The sequence below is a fragment of the Phacochoerus africanus genome, chromosome 5 (assembly GCF_016906955.1).
Source record: "Phacochoerus africanus isolate WHEZ1 chromosome 5, ROS_Pafr_v1, whole genome shotgun sequence".
Taxonomy (NCBI): domain Eukaryota; kingdom Metazoa; phylum Chordata; class Mammalia; order Artiodactyla; family Suidae; genus Phacochoerus; species Phacochoerus africanus.
In genome coordinates this window covers 3,892,618-3,914,768 of record NC_062548.1, presented here as the reverse complement: position 1 = coordinate 3,914,768, position 22,151 = coordinate 3,892,618, and the positions used below count along the sequence as shown (strand labels likewise).

The 22,151-nt window shown below is 51.4% G+C and overlaps 1 protein-coding gene and 1 non-coding gene across 5 annotated transcripts in view; one reads left to right on the top strand and one right to left on the bottom strand.

The window, feature by feature from the left end:
- CARD11 (caspase recruitment domain family member 11) overlaps window positions 1-22,151 on the top strand; it is a 123,079-nt gene that overhangs the window by 78,331 nt on the left and 22,597 nt on the right. For all 4 annotated transcript variants that reach the window (XM_047779446.1, XM_047779444.1, XM_047779445.1 and 1 more), the window contains exons 2-9: window positions 1,413-1,542; window positions 11,325-11,537; window positions 13,069-13,206; window positions 14,540-14,865; window positions 17,835-18,014; window positions 19,585-19,737; window positions 20,108-20,233; window positions 20,832-21,029. In XM_047779446.1, the coding sequence (XP_047635402.1) occupies window positions 1,536-1,542; window positions 11,325-11,537; window positions 13,069-13,206; window positions 14,540-14,865; window positions 17,835-18,014; window positions 19,585-19,737; window positions 20,108-20,233; window positions 20,832-21,029 (1,341 nt within the window). In that variant the 5' untranslated portion in view covers window positions 1,413-1,535. The remainder of the gene's footprint in view (window positions 1-1,412; window positions 1,543-11,324; window positions 11,538-13,068; window positions 13,207-14,539; window positions 14,866-17,834; window positions 18,015-19,584; window positions 19,738-20,107; window positions 20,234-20,831; window positions 21,030-22,151) is intronic.
- Window positions 3,076-3,181, bottom strand: LOC125128523 (U6 spliceosomal RNA). Its single transcript, XR_007135233.1, has one exon. It is a non-coding gene; the product is annotated as a U6 spliceosomal RNA (small nuclear RNA).

The following is a 22,151-nucleotide window of genomic DNA, read 5'->3' as shown; positions in this document are numbered from 1 at the left end:
CTATACTGAGGTGATGGTGGTGGGAGCGGGGGTGATACCCCCCTGTGCCCCCCCCTTCTCAAAGGCTCCTTGAGCAGTTGGGCTTGGCACAGCGCCTGGCACAGAAAATAGTCCATAAGCCCAGGGATGATGTTTGTACCAGTTGCATGTTTTACCAATGAGTCCGTCTCCCAGGAGACACATCGTCTCCACTCTCCCCGACTTAGGACCACGTTCTCAAGGGCGTACTCAGAACTCCAAGGGCAGAGACGTAGGAAGTTCAGCCTCATTACTGAGTGTCTTGTGCCTCCGTTTTCCGAACCTACGTTGACATGTCGGGTAGTAGAGACCTGCTTTTCCTTTCCTGCAATTAGAACCTCTCTGAAATTAATTTTCTTCAAGGCTTTTCTTCTGATTATAAAAGAAGGGACATGCAAATGCATTCTTCTGTTCTAATGCAAGTGTCCTTTCCCCGTGCCTTTGTCCTTTGGGCTGAGCACACCCCTGCTGCTCGAGGCTGGGACGCCAGCTGGCCCCTCCCCTGCTCCCCAACCCCGGCCAGTGGCTGTGAGGACACCAAGGAGATGGTGTCCTCGAGAGAGACACGTGGCCGCCGCCTCCCGGGGATGGGGTCTGTGACAGCTCACCCCGATCCAAGCTGACACCCGACGAGAGGCGCTTCTGTCAGCCCTGGGAGCTCTGGTGTCACTTGTGATTAATCCTCGAAGCCAAAACCGAGCACGTTCCCGATTAAATGATGGTGTCCCAGGGTCCCCATCACCCCCGAGTGGAGCCATGGGTTTGGAGCAATTGCTGGGGGCTCTGGGCAGCAGGTCCCCAGGCAGCTGGCAGGACAGGTGTCAGCCCCTCCTCCCCTTCTCAGGGTCTGTGCCTCACCTCCACCCCCGCCCCCGCCCCCCTTTCTCCAGAAGGAGAACCAGCCCTTTCCCCAAGCCCCCAGCCCCTGCCAGCCTCCTGGAGAGGCTGCCTGGCACTCCGCCTTGTCAGCCACCATCAGGAACGCCAACCGGGGAAATAAATGACAGCGTGTTCCTGCCCAGCCCTGCAGCCAGCAGGGGTAATTCACAGCGGAGGAAGCTCTGCTGTTCTCGGGAGATGGTTTGCTGCTTTCACCTGCTGAATTAGTGAGCTGATGCCTGAAGACCATCCACCCAGCCCCGAGCAGCCCTATAGTTAGCATCTGGCTTCCCTCCACTGCCAGACTCTCAGGGCCCAGGGCCCATGGATTTCCGGGCTGCCCATGGGTGGGGACAGAAGGCCCCGTCCCCCATGTCACCATCACCTGGCGAGATGCGGGCCCCAGGATTGTGTGGCCTTTTCTTCCAAAGCAGGGCGCCCCTCGGTACCTGAATGGTTCTCTCCCCCTCCCGCCTCTGCCTCTGGGCCAAGTTACATCATCTTTCCTCCTGCAGGTTCGGCCCGACACGACTCCATGTCCAGGAGACTGGCTCAGGGAGGGACCCGCCGCAGCCAGCAGGAGTGAAACCGGGCCTCAGGAACAGGAGGGCACCTCCCGTCCATTGAGCGCCGACTGCATGCCAGGTACTTCCCTCCCTTTATCAAATAAATATAAAGTGAGACTGGCCAGGGGAGAGCTCCAGGCAAGCGGGAGTCTGTGGAGAAGCAGAGGGATCGCAGACATGAGGCCGTGGGGGCCGGCGGGAGGCTCACCACCACACCTCAGAGGTCGGGGTGCAGATGCTGAGCTGGGTCGCAGCAGCAGTAGGGGCCCCACAATCGACGTTTGCAGTGAATGCGGGAGCAAAGCAAGACCAACAGCTGCCACAGAGCCTGTCCAGGGCAGGGGGGCTCCTTGACCGAAAAAGGTGAGCAGAGTAGCCTTTCCTGCCTCTTCCTGCCGGGAGACTGCAACGTGCCTTTCCGCTGTTTGAAGAAAGACAGCTGTTGTCTAGGGTTTAACTCAAGAGCAAGCCGGAGCCTGCTGAGGGCTGGGTCAGAGTTGCATCTCGCACCAGCTCTGGCTGCAACGAGGGGGCAGGAGGGATCCAGCCTGCCAGGCTGCTGAAGGTCAGGGCCTCCGCGTCTGAGAGTGTGTCTCAGAGGAGGTTGTTGCATCCCGGTTTATCCAGCCGGCGGGGCTGAGTCAGGCTGAGTTACAGGGAAGGGTTCAGGAAGAGAAATACACTTGAAATCGTGTGTAAGATAGTTTTTTCTGTTGCCGCTTGCTACCCTCGCCACAGTTTTTGCCTATGAAATATCACATACCTTGTAACACACACGTATAAAAATATATGTGTCTACCAATGAAGCACAGAACCGTAAAATGGACACATCTGATATTTATCAGACCTCTGCTCCTCAGTGCAGTGGGAGCTTTTGGGTTTTGTTTTTATATTTGTATTGAAATAGAGTTGCTTTACAATGATATGCTGGTTGCAAGCATACAGCCAAGTGATTCCGTTATATGTATGTATAAATATATATATTCCTATATACGTATATATAAATATGTATATTCCTTTTTTTTTTCCAGTCTCTTCCATTAAAGATTACTACAGGATGTAGGGTGGAGTTTCCTGTGCTATACAGGAGGTCCTTGTGGATTATCTGTTTTACAAATAGTAATGTGTACATGTTAATCCCAAACGCCTAATCCATCCCCTCCCGCCATTCCCCTTTGGTACAGGTTCGCTCTATAGCCTCAACCGTGTAGCATACACCTGTATGTTTTAGAAATGTCACAGCCTCATATTGTATGTTGATGCACCCGAATGAGCTGGGTTTCTTTCCCTCGGCACAGTTGTAGAGTCCATCATTGTTTGTTTTTTTTTAAATTAAAGTATAGTTGATTTACAATGTCGTGCCAATTTCCACTGCACGGCAAAGTGACCCAGACACACACACACACATACATTCCCTTTCTCATACGATCTTCCGTCATGTTTTATTCCAAGAGACCAGACGTAGTGCCCTGAGCTATGCAGCAGGACCTCCTTGCTTATCCATCTAAATGTCATAGTCTGCATCTACTAACCCCAAACCCCCATCCATCCCACCCCTTCCCCCTCCCCCTTGGCAACCACAAGCCTGTTCTCCATGTCTGTGAGTCTGTTGAAAAATGTGGAACGCTCACAAATTTGTGCATCCTGCTTGCACAGGGGCCATGCTGAGCTTCTCTGTATTATTCCGGTTTTCGTCTATGCGCTGCCAAAGCGAGCACAGAGCGTGCCGTTCTTGAATCCACGCGTTCCTTGTCCTCTCTACTGTGTCCAGAGCTCTGTGTGGTGTCCAGGCGTTTGGGGCGCGTGACGCCACTGCGTGATGCACACACGAGTCTCCTGGTGTACAGGGCAGTTTCTGTGGGCGTGATGCCGATGCGGGAAGGCTGGGGTGTGTGGCATGCACGTCCAGCCCTACTGGGTCAAGTCGACCTGTCGTCCCATCCTAGTTTCTTTTACCCACTAACAGATGCTGGTGGATCACCGACCACCGTAGTCTTTTATCCTTGAGGAGGAACAGGCGGGCCTGGGTCATGGCTCCTCTCAAGCTCGGGATCTGTGCAGGGTGAACTCTCATGTTCACTCGGCGGCACTAATTTACCTCCCCGCCCCCAGGGAACTCCCCTTAAAATACCACCTGCTATCCGAGGAGAAGGACCTCAGAGGGGTCCAGGGAGGTCCGGGCGAGAAGCCCACCTTGTACTTGCCGTGTGACCTTGAGCACGTTCTTTGGCTGCTCTCTTGTCTGCATCAGCCCTGGCCACCAAAACCAGACACCACCAACCGGGAGGCTCAAACAGCAGACATTGATGTCATGTGGTTTGGGGGCTGGAAATCCAAGATCAGAGTGGTGGCACCCGCCTGCTCACAGCGCCCTCACCTGGTGGATGGGAGCGAGCTCCGGTGTCACTTCTTAGGAGGGCACCAATCCCGTCGTGGGGTCCCATCCCCGTGACCTCATCTAGTCTAATGCATCCCAAAGGGCCCCACAGAGAGGGTTAGGGCTTGAACCTAGGACTTTGGGGCACACGGTTCCGTCCACAGGGAACTAGAGGGGGAGATAATGGGTATGAAGGAGGTGATTGATACTGTGGTGGCAGGCTGACCTGGAGGGCATCTCCCATTCCACTGGCAGGGGCCACGGCAGCCTCTTCTTCGGGCCTCATCATGACCTGATGCAGGTGCGGTGCAGGACCCCACTCTTAGCACAAACTCAGCACCTCCCGAGAGCAGAGACTGTGGAGAAAGTTTGCATGCCCTGTTCTTCGCACAGCGCTCAGGCCGTGTTACTGAGGCATTTGCCCTTAAGCAGTCACAAGTCAGGAGGTCTGTGCTACCAGCCCTCACTAGCAGCTGAGGTGCACAGGCAGTATTGATGGATTTAAGCTAGAATGAGTCACATGATTTCCTTGCATATAAGGTAGGAGGGTCCCTTTCACATCTGTTTTACCCTGGTCATTCCCTGCTTTGTTTTTTCCGTCTTCTTCCCAGTGGAGGTCACCGACAGGCCTGCTCTGTGGCTCTCTTGCCAGCCTGGTCCCTGGAGGAAGCCTCATTGCATTGAGCATGCTCGTAGCTGGGATTCCTCACATGCCTGGCACAATCTCCTTCATGGGTGAAGGCAGTAACAAAAGCTTCTCTGGGCCATCCAAGCCTGCTTGTCTTCCTACCTTGAGCAACCATTTCACTAATTTCTAAGCACAGGGTTCTGACCCCACCCCCACCCCCCAAAAGCATAAGCATGTTAACACCTGACCCTCAGTTCTCTTGTGCACTCATTGTGCTTAGCAAGTCTTTGTACTAGGAAGCTGCATCTCCTAGTCAGGAGGCTTTGCTCTGCGAATAAGGATAGACTCAGCTTTAAATAGCTTCGAGCAGAAGGCATCTATTGTCTTATATACAAAGGACTCCAGTGGTGGGAGGGGTCCATTGTTGGTTAATTCAGTGCCCAGCAGGTGACACCATCAAAGACCAAGGTTCTTTCCATCTCTCTGCTCTGACATCTTAGGGATGTTAGCTTTTGTCCTCGGGTAAGTCCTCAGGTCACAGGATGGCTGCAGAAACCCCCAACATCACACACTTCTTCACATGCTAATGTCCCAAAGTTCCGTGACCAAATCCCTTCCTTGTGTTCCTGTCAAAGATCAAGGAAAAGCATCAGCACCGCCCCCAGCAGACTTCCTGGTGGGTTCTCCAGGCTATAAAGCACTCCACATAGTTATTCTTACGCCAGTAGTAGAGACCAGATAATATCCACTCTTCGCAGGTCGGAAGTTGCCCAGCCTCCCTAAAGCACAAGGCTGCATGGTTCCGACTAGGAACCATGAGGTTGCGGGTTCGATCCCTGGCCTCGCTCCGTGGGTTAAGGATCTGGCGCTGCAATGAGGGGTGGTGTAGGTCACAGATGCAGCTCGGATCCTGCGTTGCTGTGGCTGTGGTGTAGGCCAGTGGCTACAGTTCCGATTGGACCCCTAGCCTGGGAACCTCCATATGCCCTGGGTGCAGCCCTAGAAAAGGCAAAAAGACAAAAAGAAGAAGAAGAAGAAGAAGAAGAAGAAAGACCAGTGTAGGTGACAGCCAAGTCCTCCTGACCACTGACCTCAGAATTCATTCCTCTCCCTCCGTGGTATCAGTGGAATCACGTTGCCCCACCCCTCCCCATTCCTCTCTCCCTTTCACACACATGTGCACGGGTGCACACATGCACGCACGCATGCGCACACACACACACCTATCTCATTATCAGTGTTGGATTACATGAATGATTTTATACCGTATTGTGTTATTTTTCTGACATCAAATGAACAGCATTTTCCTGACACCAGACGCGTGTCATTTTTTTCACACATCAGCCAATTCTCTGACACCCGACTGGAGGTCCAGAATCAGCATGGATGCCCAGGTGCGGGTTCCACCCCACCAGCCTAGCCCGCCTCAGATGCCAGCTCCAGGCCCACCTGAGCGCTCACTGGGAGGCGGGGTGTCCCGCTGCCTCCTCCCCAGGTTCACTAATCGGCTGGACTGACTGACAGGACTGAGGAAAGCACGACACTTATTGTAACGGTTGCAGATGGGGACGTGTCTGAGGAGGCCTGGAAGGGCCCCGAGCACAGGAACCTCTGTCCCCACCCTCCCAGCCTGTGCTTGAATTCAGACACTCAGAGGCTCTTTGCACCCCGCTGTTGAGGGGTTTTTAATCAAGGTTTCATTACCTTATAGTGATGGACTAAGCCACCCCCTGTGGATGACTGATTCCGTCTCTAGGCTGCCCCCCACCCCAGAGGGGGAGTGTGGGACTGAAAGTTACAGCCCCCTCATCACTTGCTTTGTCTCTCTGGCAGCCAGTCTCTATCCAGGAGCTGCCAGGGCCCCTCACCCAAGCGTCACCTCCATTCCACACAAAAAACCCACTGTGACCACTCTGGAGATTCCAGGAGTTTTAGGAGTTGTGCCAGGAACCGGAGGCCAAGACCAAACATATTTGTTATTATACCACACGTGTGTATTCTGAACTTTACCTTTAAAAAAAGAAAAGAAAAAGAAAAGTGGAGTTCCCGTCATGACCCAGTGGAAACAAATCTGACTGGGAACCATGAGGTTTCAGGTTCGATCCCTGCCCTTGCTCAGTGGGTTAACGATCCGGCGTTGCCGTGAGCTGTGGAGTAGGTCGAAGATGTGGCTCAGATCTGGCGTTGCTGTGGCTGTGGCATAGGCCAGCAGCAACAGCTCCAATTAGACCCCTAGCCTGGGAATCTCCATATGCCACAGGCATGGCCCTAAAAAGACAAAAAAAAAAAAAAAAAAAAAAAGAAGAAGAAGAAGAAACCAGGAGTTCCCATCTTGACTAACTAGTTTCCATGAGGATGCGGGTTCAACTCACTTTGCTCAGTTGGTTAAGGAGCCAGCATTGTCGCAAGCTGCCATGCAGTTTGCAGATGCAGCTCATATCTGGCATTGCTGTGGCTGTGGCATCAGTTGGCAGCTGGGAACTTCCATATGCTGCAGGTGCGGCCCTAAAAATAAAAAAATAAAATTAATAAACTGATAGAAATTAAGGGATTATCATATTAGATTTAAATAAGATCCACCTGTATTCTATCCACAGGAGAAAAATCTTACATCCAAAGGGACAAAGAGGTTGAAAGTAAAACAATGTAAGGATATACTATACTAACAAGAGTCATCAAAGAGCTAGAGTGGATAACATCAGACAAAACAGACTTTAAAGCAAAAGTGCTACTGGAAGTTAAGAGAGACATTTCATAATGACAATGTGTCAATCCACCAGGAAGTTATAACAATTACAAGCATAACCCTAACCCAAACAACAGAGCCCCAAAATACATGCAACAAAAACGGACAGAACTGAAGGGAGAAATACAAAATTCAACAATAATAGATGGATATTTTAACACTCTACTTTCAGTAATGGATAGAACGATAGACAGAAGATTGACATGGAAATAGAAGATGTGAACACTACAAAGAAACAGTCTGACAGATGCCTGTATCCACAGCACAAACAGTCTGACAGATGCCTGTATCCACAGCACAGTCTGATAGACGCCTGTATCCACAGCACAGCCACCTGCTAGCAGCAGAATCCACGCTCTTGTCCATGCCTCCTGGAAGGTTCTCCATAGGCTGCTCCCCAAAACAAGCTTCAGTGCATTTAAAAGTGATACAAAGTATGTTTTCCAACCACAGGTGTAATCCAATGAAAAATCTGTAACAGAAAGTAACTTGGGAAATTCACAAATATGGAAAAATTAACCATCACACTTCTAAACAACCAATGAGTCAAAGAAATCACAAAAGAAAGCAGAAAATTTACTTTGAGATGAGCGGAAATGAAAGTGCAACGTGCCAAAATTTAAGTGGTGCCGCTAAAGCAGGACCCAGAGGGAAACTTATAGCTATAAATGTTAATATTCTAAAAAGATCTCAAGTCAGTATCCTCACCTTCCACCTTATGAGACTAGAAAAAGAAGAGCAAAGCCAACCTGAAGCAAGCAAAAGGGAGGAAATAATACATGTTAATACAAAAATAAACGAATTAGAGAAGAGCAAAGCAATAGAGAAAAGCAATGAAACCAAAAGCTGGTTCCTTGAAATATCAACAAAATTGATAAAACCTTAGCCAGTCTGACCAGGAGTAAAAGAAGGCTCAAATTACTAGAATCAGAACTAAAAGAAGGGACATTACTACCAACTTTACAGAAATAAAAGGTAAAATAAAAACAAAGGAATATGGTGAACAATTGTTTCCAATAAAGTAGGTAACTTACATGAAATTTACAAATTCCTAGAAAGACACAAATGCCTGAAACTGACTCGAGAAAAACAGGAAATATGAGCAAACCTATAATGAGTAAAGAATTAGTAATCAAAAACCTACCCAGGAAGAAAAGCCTGGGTCCAGATGTTTTTCCCTGGTGAGCTCCACCAAAGAAAAAGTATGCCAGTTCTTCATACACTCTCCCCAAAAGTAGAAGAAGAAACACTTCCCAGCTTATTCTGAGGCAAAAGTTACCCTGATAACAAGACCCGTCAGACATCACAAGGAAGGAAAACCGCTGACTAATATCTCTCACGAAATGAAGGCAAAATGCTCAAAAGTGTGCTAGGAAACCAAGTCCATAACTAACTGGGATTTATGTCAGAATGCAAGGCTTGTTTAATACCTGAAAATCAACTACTGTAATATTCCATATTAATAGGATCAAAACTAAAAACTATATGATATTCTCAGTGGCTGTAGCAAAAGCATTTGACAAAATCAAACATGCTTTCATGACAAAAATACTCAGGGAATTTCCACAATCTGATAAAGGACATCTGAAACACACACACACTTAATCAAGTAACATTATACTCAGTGGTGATAGATCTGATACTTTTCTCCCATGATCAAGAACAAGACAAGGATGTCCACTCTTGCCAATTTTATGTAACATTGTGCTAGAAGTTCTAGCCCAGGAAATTACAGGGGAAACAAAAAGTCATCCAGATTGAAAAAAAAACAGAAGTAAAATGATCTCTAAATGCATAAAACATTGTCTTATATATAAGAAAATCATATAGAAAAATCTTATCATAAGTAATCTACTAACAAACCATTAGAACTAATAAGTGATTTCAGTAAGTTGCATAACGGAAAATCAATTGCATATTGATATGTTAGTGGTGAACATTCAACAAATGAAATTAAGAATACAGTTCACATTTACAATGCCATCAAAAGAGAATACTTGGAAATAAATTTAGCAAAAGAAGTGTACACTGAAAACTACAATGCATTGTTGCAAGAAATTAAAAAGGATTTAAATTAATAGAAACACAACCCATAATCATGGAACATAACACTTAATTGTTAGAAAGTAATACTTTCCAAATTGAGCTACATGTTCAATGGATTCACTATTGAAATCCTAGCTACTTTTTTCCCCCAGGTATTGATAAGCTGATTCCTAAAATTCACATGGAATTGCAGGAAGCCCTGAATAACCAAGACAGTGTGCGAAGGGGAGAACATGGTTGCAAGACTCTTAACTCCCAATCTCCAAACCTACTACACATGTACAGCAATGAAGATCGTGTGGTACTGGCATAGGTTCGCCATCTAGATCAATGGAATAGGATTGAGAGTCCAGAAATTGATCAGTTGATTTGACAGAGGTGCCAAAGACCATTCAATGGGGGAAGAATAATCTTTCAACAAAACTGTGCTGGGACAACTGAATGTCCTCCTGCAAAAGACAGAGTTGGACCCCTACCTCACACCACACACAGAAATTAATTCAAAATGCATCGGCAGCCTAAATGTGAGCATTTAAAGTATAACACTCTTAGAAAAAATAAACAGAAGTATATTTCTATAACCTCGAATTAAGCAATGGTTTCTTACACCAAAAGCACAAGTGAAAAAAGAATTTGGGCCACATCAAAATTTAAAACGTTCATGCTACCAGTAATATCTTTAAGAAAGTGAAAAGAAAATCAACAGGAGAAAGAATCTGCAAACCATATCTGTGACTTGGCTCCAAAACACATTAAAAATTCCATGAGAAGGACCATCCAATGTAAAACTGGGCCAAGGATTTGACTGGACAGTTCTCTATGCACAAATGGCCAACATGCACGTGGAAAGATGCTCACATCCTTAGTCATTAGGGAAATAGAGACAAAAACCACAATGAGGTGCCACTGCCCACTCATTCAGGTGCCTATAATAGAAAAAGACAGTAACAAGCATTGATAAGACTGTGGGTAAATTAGAACCTCATATCTTGCTAGCAGGGGTGTCAAATGGTGCAGCCACTTGGGGAAACAGTTTAGCAGTTCCTCAAAATATTAAACATAGCATTACCATATGGCTCATCCATTCCACTTCTGCATATCTGACCAATGGAAAGAAAAACATGGGTCTACAGAAAAACCGTGTACGTGAATCTTCATTGTAGCAAAATTCATAATAGGCAGACAACCCAAGGGCTCATCGGTGGATGGAGAAATCCGATGTGATATATCTGTACAGTGGAAAGGTATTCACCAATAAGAAGAATGCCACGTGGCTTGAAAATGATATCAGTCACGGGGGAAAGAGCCAGTCACAGTAGTCCACAAGTCGTGTAACCCCATTTATGTGACATGTCCAGAAGAGGCAGGTCTGCAGAGACAGAAGGTGGAATAGTGGTTGCCTCGTGCTGGAGGGGCAGGTATTGAAGGGAAAAGAGGGAAAGACTGCTAAAGGAAGGAAGTTTCTCGTGGGGGGGATGAAAGTGTTCTGCAACTAATTGTGCTGATGGTTGCACAACTCTGAATATACCAAAAGCCACTGACTTGCACGCTTTTAAAATGGGATTGTATGATTCATGCTACATCTCAGCAAACCTGGCTTTAAAAAAATGAATGAATGATGTGTACATGTACCAACCTCGGAAAATCTCAATAAACGCAGAGAGAAAAAAGCGAGTTGAAAGGGGAAACAGGAAAGCATAGAGTCTGACACCGTTTATGGGGAACTGTAAAACAAAAATAGCATGTACTGTTTTTGGAGAGAGAAAGTCTTAGGAAGATAGAAGAACTTGGATGGAAAGGATATACTCCAATTGCACAATCTTCCCTCTCTCCCTATCATTTTTTAAAATTGTATGGCTTATTCATCCATTGTGGATGTTTAGTACGTTAAGAAATATATGCCTGTATTCATATCCCATCCTTTCTTAAATAAAAAGTAAAACACTCTATGCATGCTTTGCTTTACTTTATTTAACTTCCTAGGTACTGACGGTCTCGCTGAAGTTGATAGAACTATTCCAGTGAGGCTCTTTTACTCACCTTGTCGGGGTTTGTGTCTAAAAGGAGGAGCGCCCGAGATGGATGACTACATGGAGACGCTGAAGGATGAGGAGGAGGCCTTGTGGGAGAACGTGGAGTGCAACCGGCATATGCTGAGTCGCTACATCAACCCAGCCAAGCTCACCCCCTACCTGCGCCAGTGCAAGGTCATCGATGAGCAAGATGAAGACGAAGTGCTTAACGCTCCCATGCTGCCATCCAAGATCAACAGGGCAGGTAACCTCAGGAGCCACAGTTAGCTGTAGCAACACGGTTTCTCTCAGTCAGGAACTGCTTTGACTAGAATCCATAGACCTCTGCCCTCCCCCGGTCCCCCACCAAGCTGTCCAGGGGTAGCGAGGATCCATGAACTTCGACAGGGCGCAGGAGGTGAGGAGATGGCATCTTGATTTCACCAGCCTACCTACATTGAGACTTTGCATCCCCTCCGATTATGAATGCAGGCAGGTGGCAGACCACAGAGATGAGCAATACCTCAACAGGAAACAGTACAGATAGCTTCCTATCACAATACAGCTATCACAGATCTTCCAAAATATCTCTCCCTCAAAATTACAATAGTTATTAGGCCTGCCAAGAGATTGGATTATTAATGCATTAATAAAGAAGCACACTTATTAGAGTCGCAAATTTAATATTTGATAACAGGACTTCATGATAATTGATTCCCTTTGTGTTCCAGTGCAGTCTATCTGTTTAAAGCATTATTCTGATAAAGGACACCTATAGGCTTTTCTAGACTGCCTAGGGCTCCACCACACTTTATCACATTCATTAAGGGGAATAAGGTGGTTTGTGAGCCTTGTTTTGGTTTTATATACATGTGTGTGTGTGTATACACACACACATGTATGTGTATTTGTCTCGGTGTAAGCTTGAGGTCACAGTGTAAAATACATTTTTTCCTGTGGCTCCCCGTGGAATAAGAGGTGGGAAGTCACTTGCCCGCAGTGTGACTGGTGAGAAGCAGCTCATAGGCTGTGACTCTCTTTTGCATACCTGACAGACATCACTAATCACAGCATGCTCTCCCACCGAGCGTGCTTGTAACTTCAGAATTCTCTTCAACACAGTGCTCCCGGCAGCTTTGACAAACAGTCAGTTGACACCAGAGGAAATTTATTTATTATGTCTCTCCTAGAGGAAAGGTAGAGTTTTAGGACCCAAAGGGAATAAGTAGCTGAAAGTTAGATGCTTAAGGAAGGGGCAGAAATGTAAACAATCAGTGGAACCAGTAGGATAAAAATCGAAGGCTGCCAAGCAGATTACATTTAGAGTAAAGATGTTTCCAGACTCTGCGAAAATCCCATAGAACATGGAGCTATCCCTGCGTCCTATGACTTTTCCTAGCTCCCTAAGCAAATATATGTCTTCCTGGTCTGAATCCCAGAGAACCATATATGACTCTGTAATTGCTGTTGTACCTCCATCCGTCACAGACGAGCTGATGCCTATGTGGTTAATTGAAGCCCTGCTCAGTTGGGAAGCTCTTTAAAACTGTTGGTTTCCTGTGGCTGCAATTCCATTTATTCTGGTTCTACCAGTTTCTTGGAGAAAGGAAACGAACCCTCACTGGATCTCTGCTGAGAGCTTGGCACTTTGGTATAACTCAGGAGCCACGGGACGGGGTGAGACCGTCTTCTCAGGAGTGTCCAGAGGGACCTGAGCCAGGATAAGACTCCACTCAGAGACGTGCGTCCAGTCAGACATGACCTCTCCTCACTCAGGGATCTGTCCTGTCCTCTAGGCCGACTGTTGGACATTCTGCATACCAAGGGGCAAAGGGGCTATGTGGTCTTCTTGGAGAGCCTGGAATTTTACTACCCAGAACTGTACAAACTGGTGACTGGAAAGGAACCCACCCGGAGATTCTCCACCATTGTGGGTAAGTGGCTTTGCCGTCAGGAGCATCCGGACTGTGGTGGGAGGTGTGTATGCGTGTGTGTGTGTTTAGCGGTGGGACAGTTTTCAGGCTATGGCTCTGTGACATCGGGGCCGTGCCCCTGTGGCACTTGGGAGCTATCAACCCCTTATTTCTGCCTGATGCTGAAAGGTAGGTGACGGAGGAGCACACGGAGGCAGAGCCAAAAGGAGTTCACGGAACACGTAGAAATTCATACCACCTGGATCTTGTCCTTGTCTTGACGATTCTCTCATCGGTGTCCCATGAACCAGCGCCCATGGCCCTCTTGCTGCCTTAGTTTTCCTTCCTAAATACTCTGGAAGCAGGCTTCTCTCCATCTATACCCCTCCCATAGCCAAGACCCCTGCAACGCCCAACTCTCTGTACCCACTCCTGCACTGCCCCCATCGTTTCTCTCCTCCTCCTGTTACCCTCCCCCACTTAAAGCCCCCATTCAGTGGCTTTCCATTGTTTCCATCTAAAGACCCAGGTGCAGCCCACAAGGACCTACGTGGTCCAGCCCCTGAGACACTCTTCTCTCCCTCCCCCTTCCTCCCTCACTAGGCTCCAGCCAGCTGGGGCTTCCTTCACTTTTGGAAATGTGCCAAGTTCCTCCCCCTAAGACCTCAGCAATGTTGTTCCATCTTCCTAGACCGTGTTTCACTCCTCACCTCTCCAGCTCACCCTCAGAAGCCTTCTCTGCTGCCTCTGTCCCCTGGGCTGGATCTGGTCCCCCTGTTACACATGCTCAGACCCCCATACCTTTACGTTGTGAAACCCTATCTGTAGTTAGATCTGTGTGTGATCATTTGCTTTTTTTTTTTTTTTGTCTTTTGTTGTTGTTGCTATTTCTTGTTTCTTGGGCCGCTCCCCGCGGCATATGGGGGTTCCCAGGCTAGGGGTCAAATTGGAGCTGCAGCCACCAGCCTACGCCAGAGCCACAGCAACGCGGGATCCGAGCCGCGTCTGCAACCTACACTACAGCTCACGGCAACGCCGGATCGTTAACCCACTGAGCAAGGGCAGGGACCGAACCCGCAACCTCATGGTTCCTAGTTGGATTCGTTAACCACTGCGCCACGATGGGAACTCCGATCATTTGCTTTTTTAATGTCTGTCTCCCTTACCAGCCTGTAAGCTCTACCCGGATCAAGGCTGTCTTGCTCACCCTGAACCCCCAGAGCCTAATGGGTAGTGAGAGCTCAGTAAAATGTTGGTGAGTGAATGAGTGAACGAATGATTCCTGCCCCGCGTCTAGAAGCCCCTTCTCCCCCTCTCCAGTCCCCGGGCCTGACTGGGTGCCCCCTCTCCACAGTGGAGGAGGGCCACGAGGGCCTCACGCACTTCCTGATGAACGAGGTCATCAAGCTGCAGCAGCAGATGAAGGCTAAGGACCTGCAGCGCTGCGAGCTGCTGGCCAAGTCCCGACAGCTGGAGGACGAGAAGAAGCAGCTGACGCTGATACGCGTGGAGCTGCTGACCTTCCAGGAGCGGTACTACAAGATGAAGGAGGAGCGGGACAGCTACAACGACGAGCTGGTCAAGGTGAAGGACGACAACTACAACTTGGCCATGCGCTACGCCCAGCTCAGCGAAGAGAAAAACATGGCCGTCATGCGGAGCCGAGACCTCCAGCTCGAGGTGAGGGGCCCGGGGCAGGGCCTGCGGGCCAGAGTGAAGACCACCAGGCAGGCAGGTGCCGGATTTCACACCTGGCCAGGTGGGGGAGCAAGGAGGGCTTGGATCCACAGTGCGCATGCGTGCGCCCACCCAGGGAGGCCTAGCGCGACCGCTTAGCCCCGGGATCCACCATGCACGTGTCTGCACATGCGCACACAGACCCTCTGAGCTTGACGTCCTGCTCAGGAGCCCGAGAATCGACCAGGCGCCTGTGCAGACCAGCGCCTCTGTGTGCAGACAAGTGCCTGTGCAGACCAGCGCCGCCAGGCAGGTAGGGCTTCCGTCTTGTTCCAGAGCCCAGATCCACCAGCCGGAGGTACCAGACATGCGCACACAGGGCCTGCCCTACGACCCGTGAGAGGGGAGGTGGAGGACCCAGGAACCCACCCAGACCGCAGCCCTCCGGGAAGATCAGTGAGGAAATGAGCACAGCACCTGTCCTGCGGGTCATGAGGTCTTTGAGGCCAGGACTCTGCCCTTCATAGCTGTACCCACAAAGCTCTGCGTGGCACAGTGGCATGGTCAATACACTTACAGTGAATAATCCAGTAGCCAAATGATGGACGTCGTTAATGAGTTTACCTCCAAAAGGGACACAGAGAAGGGAATTGGCTTCATTCATTCACTCCTTTTATTTATTGTGTGCCACCGTGCACCAGGCTCTTTTCCAGGGACACATAACTCAAGATTAAACCCTGCTGTCGCGGAGCTCACATTCTAATCAGAAAACAAACATGTCAATACCTGGTAGTAATACGTGCTATTAAGAAGAGGGAAAAAATAGTACAGGGAGAGTGTGTGAGGGATGCTGTTTTAAGGAGGATGCTCAGGAAAGGTTCCCCAGAGAGGACACAGTGTCGCAGCCGGGGTCAGAGGAAAGGGGAGGAGCCAGCCCTGTACCACGTCTCAGCGGAAGAGGAAAGGGAGCATGCCAAGGCCCCAGGTAGGGGGCACGCTTGGTGTTTTTGAGAAACAGCCAGAGAGCCAGTGGGGCTGGAGCCAAATGAGAAAGCAGCCCTGAGAGATGGCTGGGCATGGGGGCTTGGTAAGAACTTTGGAATTTATTCCAGTTGTGATAGAAGTCTCCGAAAGATTGAGAGCTGGGAGTGACAGCTGATTTATATCTGGAAGGATCACTCCGGCTGCGGAGTGGAAAATAGACTCTGGGAATATTTATTAAACACCCGCCCCGTGTAAGGCACGGTGCTAAGCACTGTGGGGGACAGAGGGATAAATAGCCTGACTTCTGCTCGGGTCACTGACAGTTTAGTTGAAGCAGACAGGTCAGTAAACCATCCCTTGGAGTTTGGGTGAATTGCGTCAGCGGCCTTGCAGGCAAAGACCACGAGTTTTACAGCCTTTGGGCCTGCGTTCCAATCTGGCTTTTGGCGTCTCACTTTACCTTTTAGTTGGCCTCAGTTTCCTCATTTGTAAGTGACATTTAGAATAATACCTGTGCCCTAGGATGGCTGAAATACTGACAAGTAATTCTTGGCAAAAAGGCTGACGCAGTCAATGCCCACTTCATGTCTGCTTGGATAGGGCTGGGGCTCTGGACCCATAACAGGGCACTTGGGTTCATCCTCCAAGATGCTGCGGAGGGCCTTTTTTTTTTTTTTTTTTTTTTTTTCCCATGACCTGGAGAAAAGGTCTCTGTGCTGTTATCAAGGCTTAGGGGAGGTTAACCTGTGACAGAGACTTGGAACTTTCTTTCTGACAAATATCTTCTGTTTCATGTTTTCTGGACATGTATTAATAGTGAGCAAGCACTCCTAGGACTTGAAAGAACCCTGGGCAGCTGAGTCTTAGGTCATTTCTCAGCCCGGGCTGCCTCCCTCTATCGTCTTTCCCTCGGACTACCGGCGTGCAGCCGCAGTCCCCTCCTTGCTGAGGCCACGGCCCTCCCCCTGCCAGGTTGCTTGAAGTGAAGCCCAGAATTGAAAAAGGACACTCACCCCCTTTGGGGCTTCCCTTCCTTGCAGCCCTAGAAAACGGTCCTGTTTGGGGTGTTTTGCCAAGGCTGCTCAGTCGGGGCAGCCGACACGTGTAGTCCCAGCGGTTTAAGACGCCTCGTCCTGGTCCCAGGTCCTGACACTTACCTCTTGAGGGTGATGCTGAGCACACCTCCAAGTGTCCCATTTCCAGGAATAGACACTGCCACCTCCGGGAAGCCACTCTGTCTTGCACTAAGTCTGGGCAGGTCCTTCAGGCCAGAGAGCCTGTCAACCTGTAGCCCAGTGGATCTCAAGCGGTTCTACTAGCAGCACTGCCATTTGTTCAAATAAAATCTTGCATGAGGAGTTCCCTGGTGGCTCGGAAGGTTAAGGGCCTAGCGTCATCATTGCTGTGGCTCAGGTCGCTACTGTGGCGCAGGTTCGATCCCTACCCTGTGAGCGTCCACGTGCTGTGGGCATGGCTGAAAAAAAAATCTTGGGTGCAACCAAGAGCCCAAAACATGCAGGCAGAGCTGCTCTGGGGTGTAAATGCAACAGGGGGCCTCACCCGCCCTCCTCGTCCCTTTGCTGGCTTCAGTCACACGGGTGTTCTTCGGGGAATCTTGGCTCTAACGATCAGAGTTTGAAACCCCTCAAAAAAGAACTTTCAAATGGGTAGCCCACCTCAGGGAAACACCCGCTTGGGTGTCTTCTATTCTCGTCTGTAACCTGTCCCCCCAACACACACACAAAACTTGCCCAAGAGAGTGTCCTGAGTAAATCCACAAATCGGGGGCCCCTTCCTCAGGAAGGAGGTGGTGGTTTGTTTGACTGGAAAAGGTTTCTCTGAGCCCTCCTCTGTCAGCAGCCAGAGGAAGGAAAGGAGGGAGCCTAATGCAGGTCCTGCTGGAAGCTCCAGAGGCTGCGGGAGGCGCTGCCTTTTCTGGCTGTTCCCCGCCAACCGCCTTCTCCCCTCTGCCCCCTGGGGTGTCTCAGATCGATCAGCTGAAGCACCGGCTGAATAAGATGGAGGAGGAGTGCAAGCTGGAGCGGAATCAGTCACTGAAGCTCAAGAACGACATCGAGAATCGGCCCAAGAAGGAGCAGGTTCTGGAGCTGGAGCGGGAGAATGAGATGCTGAAGACCAAGATCCAGGAGCTGCAGTCCATCATCCAGGCGAGCGCCGGGGACCCCCTCCCCCCAAGCTGCAATCCATCACCCAGGCGAGCGCCGGGGACCCCCCCCCCGCCAAGCTGCAGTCCATTACCCAGGCGAGCGCCAGGGACCCCCCCCCTCCCCCGAGCTGCAGTCCATCACCCAGGCGAGCGCCGGGGACCCCCCCCCCCCACCGCCCCGCCGGCTGAGCCCAGGACCGCACAGACCTCATGTCACCCTTGGGCCCCTCCCTTTCCCCCGCCTGTCAGGTGCGGAGTGCCCATCCCACCCGCTTCTCGTTGCCCCAACCTTATGTGCGTCGGCCTGGTGCCACTGTTCCCTTGGTGGCAGCACCTCGTGAAATTCACACGACATCGGTGCACGAGGGCTGTAAGGAAAAGACATCCAGGAAACCGCCTTGCCCTTAAAGATTCCACGAGACGCAGGAGGTCCCTTCGTGGCTCAGTGGTTAATGAATCCACGAGGTCGTGGGTTCGATCCCTGGCCTTGCTCAGTGGGTTGAGGATCCGGCATTGCCGTGAGCTGTGGTGTGGGTTGCAGATGCGGCTTGGATCCCGCATTGCTGTGGCTGTGGCGTAGCTATCTGATTGGACCCCTAACCTGGGAACCTCCGTGTGCCACGGGATCGGCCCTAGAAAAGGCAAAAAGACCAAAAAAAAAAAAAAAAAAAAAGATTCCATGAAAACGCAGCTCTCAGCTCAGCAGGATGGGTTAAAACTTAGAGCAGCTCCTCCCCTGTGTCATCAGGGAGTCATCTGTGGGTGTGGAGAAATGACATCCCGACCTACGTCTGCGGGGAAATGACATCCCAACATACGCCCCTTCCCCCAGCATCTGCCCCCCGCCCCAGGACTGGCTGCCCGGCGTGTAAGGCTCCTATTCAGAGCAGAGGAGGAGTCCCAGTTTAATAGGAGCAGATTAACTGATATTTCAGGGGAAGCCTCTGGAAGGCAGATCAGCCCTCTCTTTGTTGTCACCCGTGAAGTGTCTGGAGGAGCAGCAGTCGCTGCTCTTGGCTCTGATAAGAGCTGGGGCAGAACAATAGGCGTCAGGATGTTTCTGAGCAGAGGTGGGATTTATGCGTCTTTGCAGATGATAAAACTCATAAATAATAAGCTGCTTAAGGACCCAAGAGACAGTGATTCCTGCCTCTGCTTCCCTGGCACAAAACCTTCTGCTCACTCAGAGTCAGTCTCTGGGGCCTCTTTTTTTTTTTTTTTTTTGTCTTGCAGGGCCATGCTGGCAGCATATGGAGGTTCCCAGGCTAAGGGCTGCATCAGAGCAGCAACCGCCGGCCTACACCACAGCCACAGCAACGTGGGCTCTGAACCTCATCTGCGACCTACACCACAGCAATGCCAGATCCTTAACCCACTGAGCAAGGCCAGGGATCGAACCCACATCCTCATGGATGCTAGTTGGGTTCGTTAGCTCCGGAGCCACGATGGGAACTCCCTCTGGCCCTTTTGTCTGCCGCCTTCTACCTTCTGGGGCGCCTTGATCCCTGTCCCCGCCCCCCCCATACACACACCTTTAAAGGTTCCCTCCCTACCCGTCCCCACCCGTCCAGGCCGGGAAGCGCAGCCTGCCGGACTCGGACAAGGCCATCCTGGACATCCTGGAGCATGACCGCAAGGAGGCCCTGGAGGACCGACAGGAGCTAGTCAACAAGATCTACAACCTGCAGGAGGAGGTCCGCCAGGCGGAGGAGCTGCGAGACAAGGTGGGAGCCCAAGGGCGGTCAGGGCAGCGTCCAGGCCCTTCCCTCCTCCAGGGACTGGGTCTGACGCCTGTATAAACACCCTGAGCAGCAGCACCTGGCAGGTACTTGGACCCTGCCTCCCCTCCCCCACTACCGGCCCCAGGAGGACACCCGCGGTGTCCGCCCTGTCCCCCACCGCGTTCCCCGACCCAGTCCAGTGGGTGGACTGGCCTCCCGCCGTGGTCCCTTCTAGTCGCCTAGCTGATGCTCAGCAGGTCAGGCGCTGTCGGTAGGGGCAGGCCCGCTCAGGCCAGCCAGCAGGGCGGCCCAGCTCGAAAACACCGGCAGCCCTGCCTTGCGGGTCGTGTTGATTTCTTGCTGCTGCTTCCAGTACCTGGAGGAGAAGGAGGACCTGGAGCTGAAGTGCTCGACGCTGGGGAAGGACTGCGAAATGTACAAGCACCGCATGAACACGGTCATGCTGCAGCTGGAGGAGGTGGAGCGGGAGCGGGACCAGGTACGGGGCCACCTGGCGGCTGCACGGTGGAACTGCAGGCACCAAGTCCCGGGGGCCAGCAGGAGGGGGTGTCTGGTGTCGTGTCCTTAAGCATGCAGGAACCGCTCACGAATCTGTCTTCCTTGTCTCCCTTCCAAAGATGAATTCTATCCCCAAAGGCTTTCAGAAGGCACAGGCACTTGCAGAGCACGGGGGCCTGAGCTGGACTCCAGGGCCCTGATCTTGGGAGCAAGGTGACCAAGTCCAGGCCCTGTCACTCATCAGGCGTGTGCCTACAGACAAGCTGCCACTCCCTGGAAGCCTCAGTCCCCTCATCAGTGAAATGGGAGTGATAAGAAGAGCACCTCTTGATAGGGCAGAGGGTGGGCTCGGAGAGGTGCTGCATCAGCACCCAGCGCCCAATGCCCAGCCAGGGCTGGACAGGCAAACAGGCCTGGGGCACTTGTTGTTAAAGGAGCCACTGAAACACCTAAGTGTCAGGGTCAAGAAAAGGTCCAGGGACGGCGTGGTTGCCACGTGGGCTGGGGAGGGGGCGCCCTGGATCTGCTGTGTGTGTGTCAGAGCGAAGGACCCATTGGCCTTGTCCTCCTCCCTGCAGGCCTTCCATTCCCGGGACGAAGCGCAGACGCAGTACTCACAGTGCTTGATCGAGAAGGACAAGTACCGGAAGCAGATCCGCGAGCTGGAGGAGAAGAACGACGAGATGCGGATCGAGATGGTCCGGCGGGAGGCCTGCATCGTGAACCTGGAGAGCAAGCTCCGGCGCCTCTCCAAGGACAGCAGCAGCCTGGACCAGGTGGGCTGGCCGGGCGTGCGCCCGCCCTGCAGACGTGTGCCCTTCCCTACCGGGGCCCGGAACCGTCCTGCGTCTGGGTAGCGATGAGCAGAAGCCGCTCGTTCTGTAGCTGGAAGATGCAGCAAAACCCTGGCCTGGCCACCCCTGGCCGGGTGGGCTCAGGCAAGCCACGTCCACGTTAGGACTGCAGCTCGTGCTTGGCTGCCCTCTGTCAGCCCTCAGCCTTGCCCCTGGGTTTCCTTAAACCCATCGGGACGGTTGCTGGGTTTAAGATGCCCTGCTCCCATTAAAGTCACCAGGGCCCGTAAGGAAACTGTCGTTTACGGGTGATAGAAAGTTCAGGGCACGTGTCACAGCAGGGCCCCAGGCACCCAGACGTGAATGTTCCTGCCATCAGAACAGATGTTGCTACTCCTGCAGCTGTGGGTTTGGGCGCCGTCTCGTGCAGGTGCTGTGCCAGGGCCTCGTTTAGCCCACGGAACTGACCTGCCGGGATGGTGAGATCACGGTCTTCCGTGGCCAAGGGTGGAATTGGAACACAAATAGCTAAGCCACCTGCCTGAGGGCATCACGAGACCGTGGCCTAGAGGAGCTGGGACAACACCCCCCCGCCCCCGCCCCCCGCCGAGGACTCAGATCCAGCGCTGGAGGCAGATTGGCACGGCATCCAACCCAGATTGTGAACTATGAGTGCAGGGGGGCTGTGGGAGCCCCCCCCATTCTCTCAGGGTTCCAGGAGAGCCTCCCTGCAGGAGAGGCCAGCCTCAAGATCCCCACTTGGAAAGCTGCCCCTCTGACTTCTCCCGGGCATGGCTGAAGTGTCACTTCCTCCGCAAGGCTTTCCCCGACCCCCACAATGGAAACCAGGAGCCTCTGTGTTAGGCTGTCCCTGTGGGCATGTCCCACAGTGTGTGATGATGCAGAAGCTCCCTGTAGGCGCCTCTGTTTGTCCAGCACGTGGCGCGGGGCCAGGCACGGGGTGGACTCTCAGGGCACGTCTGCCGCATCCGTGAACCAAAGCCCCCGCTAGGTCAGGAGGATGGGGCCGGTGTTCCAGGCCACAGGGATAGCACAAGCAGAGGGCCGGGGGGTGTGACACACAGGGCATGCCGTGGACGGGCC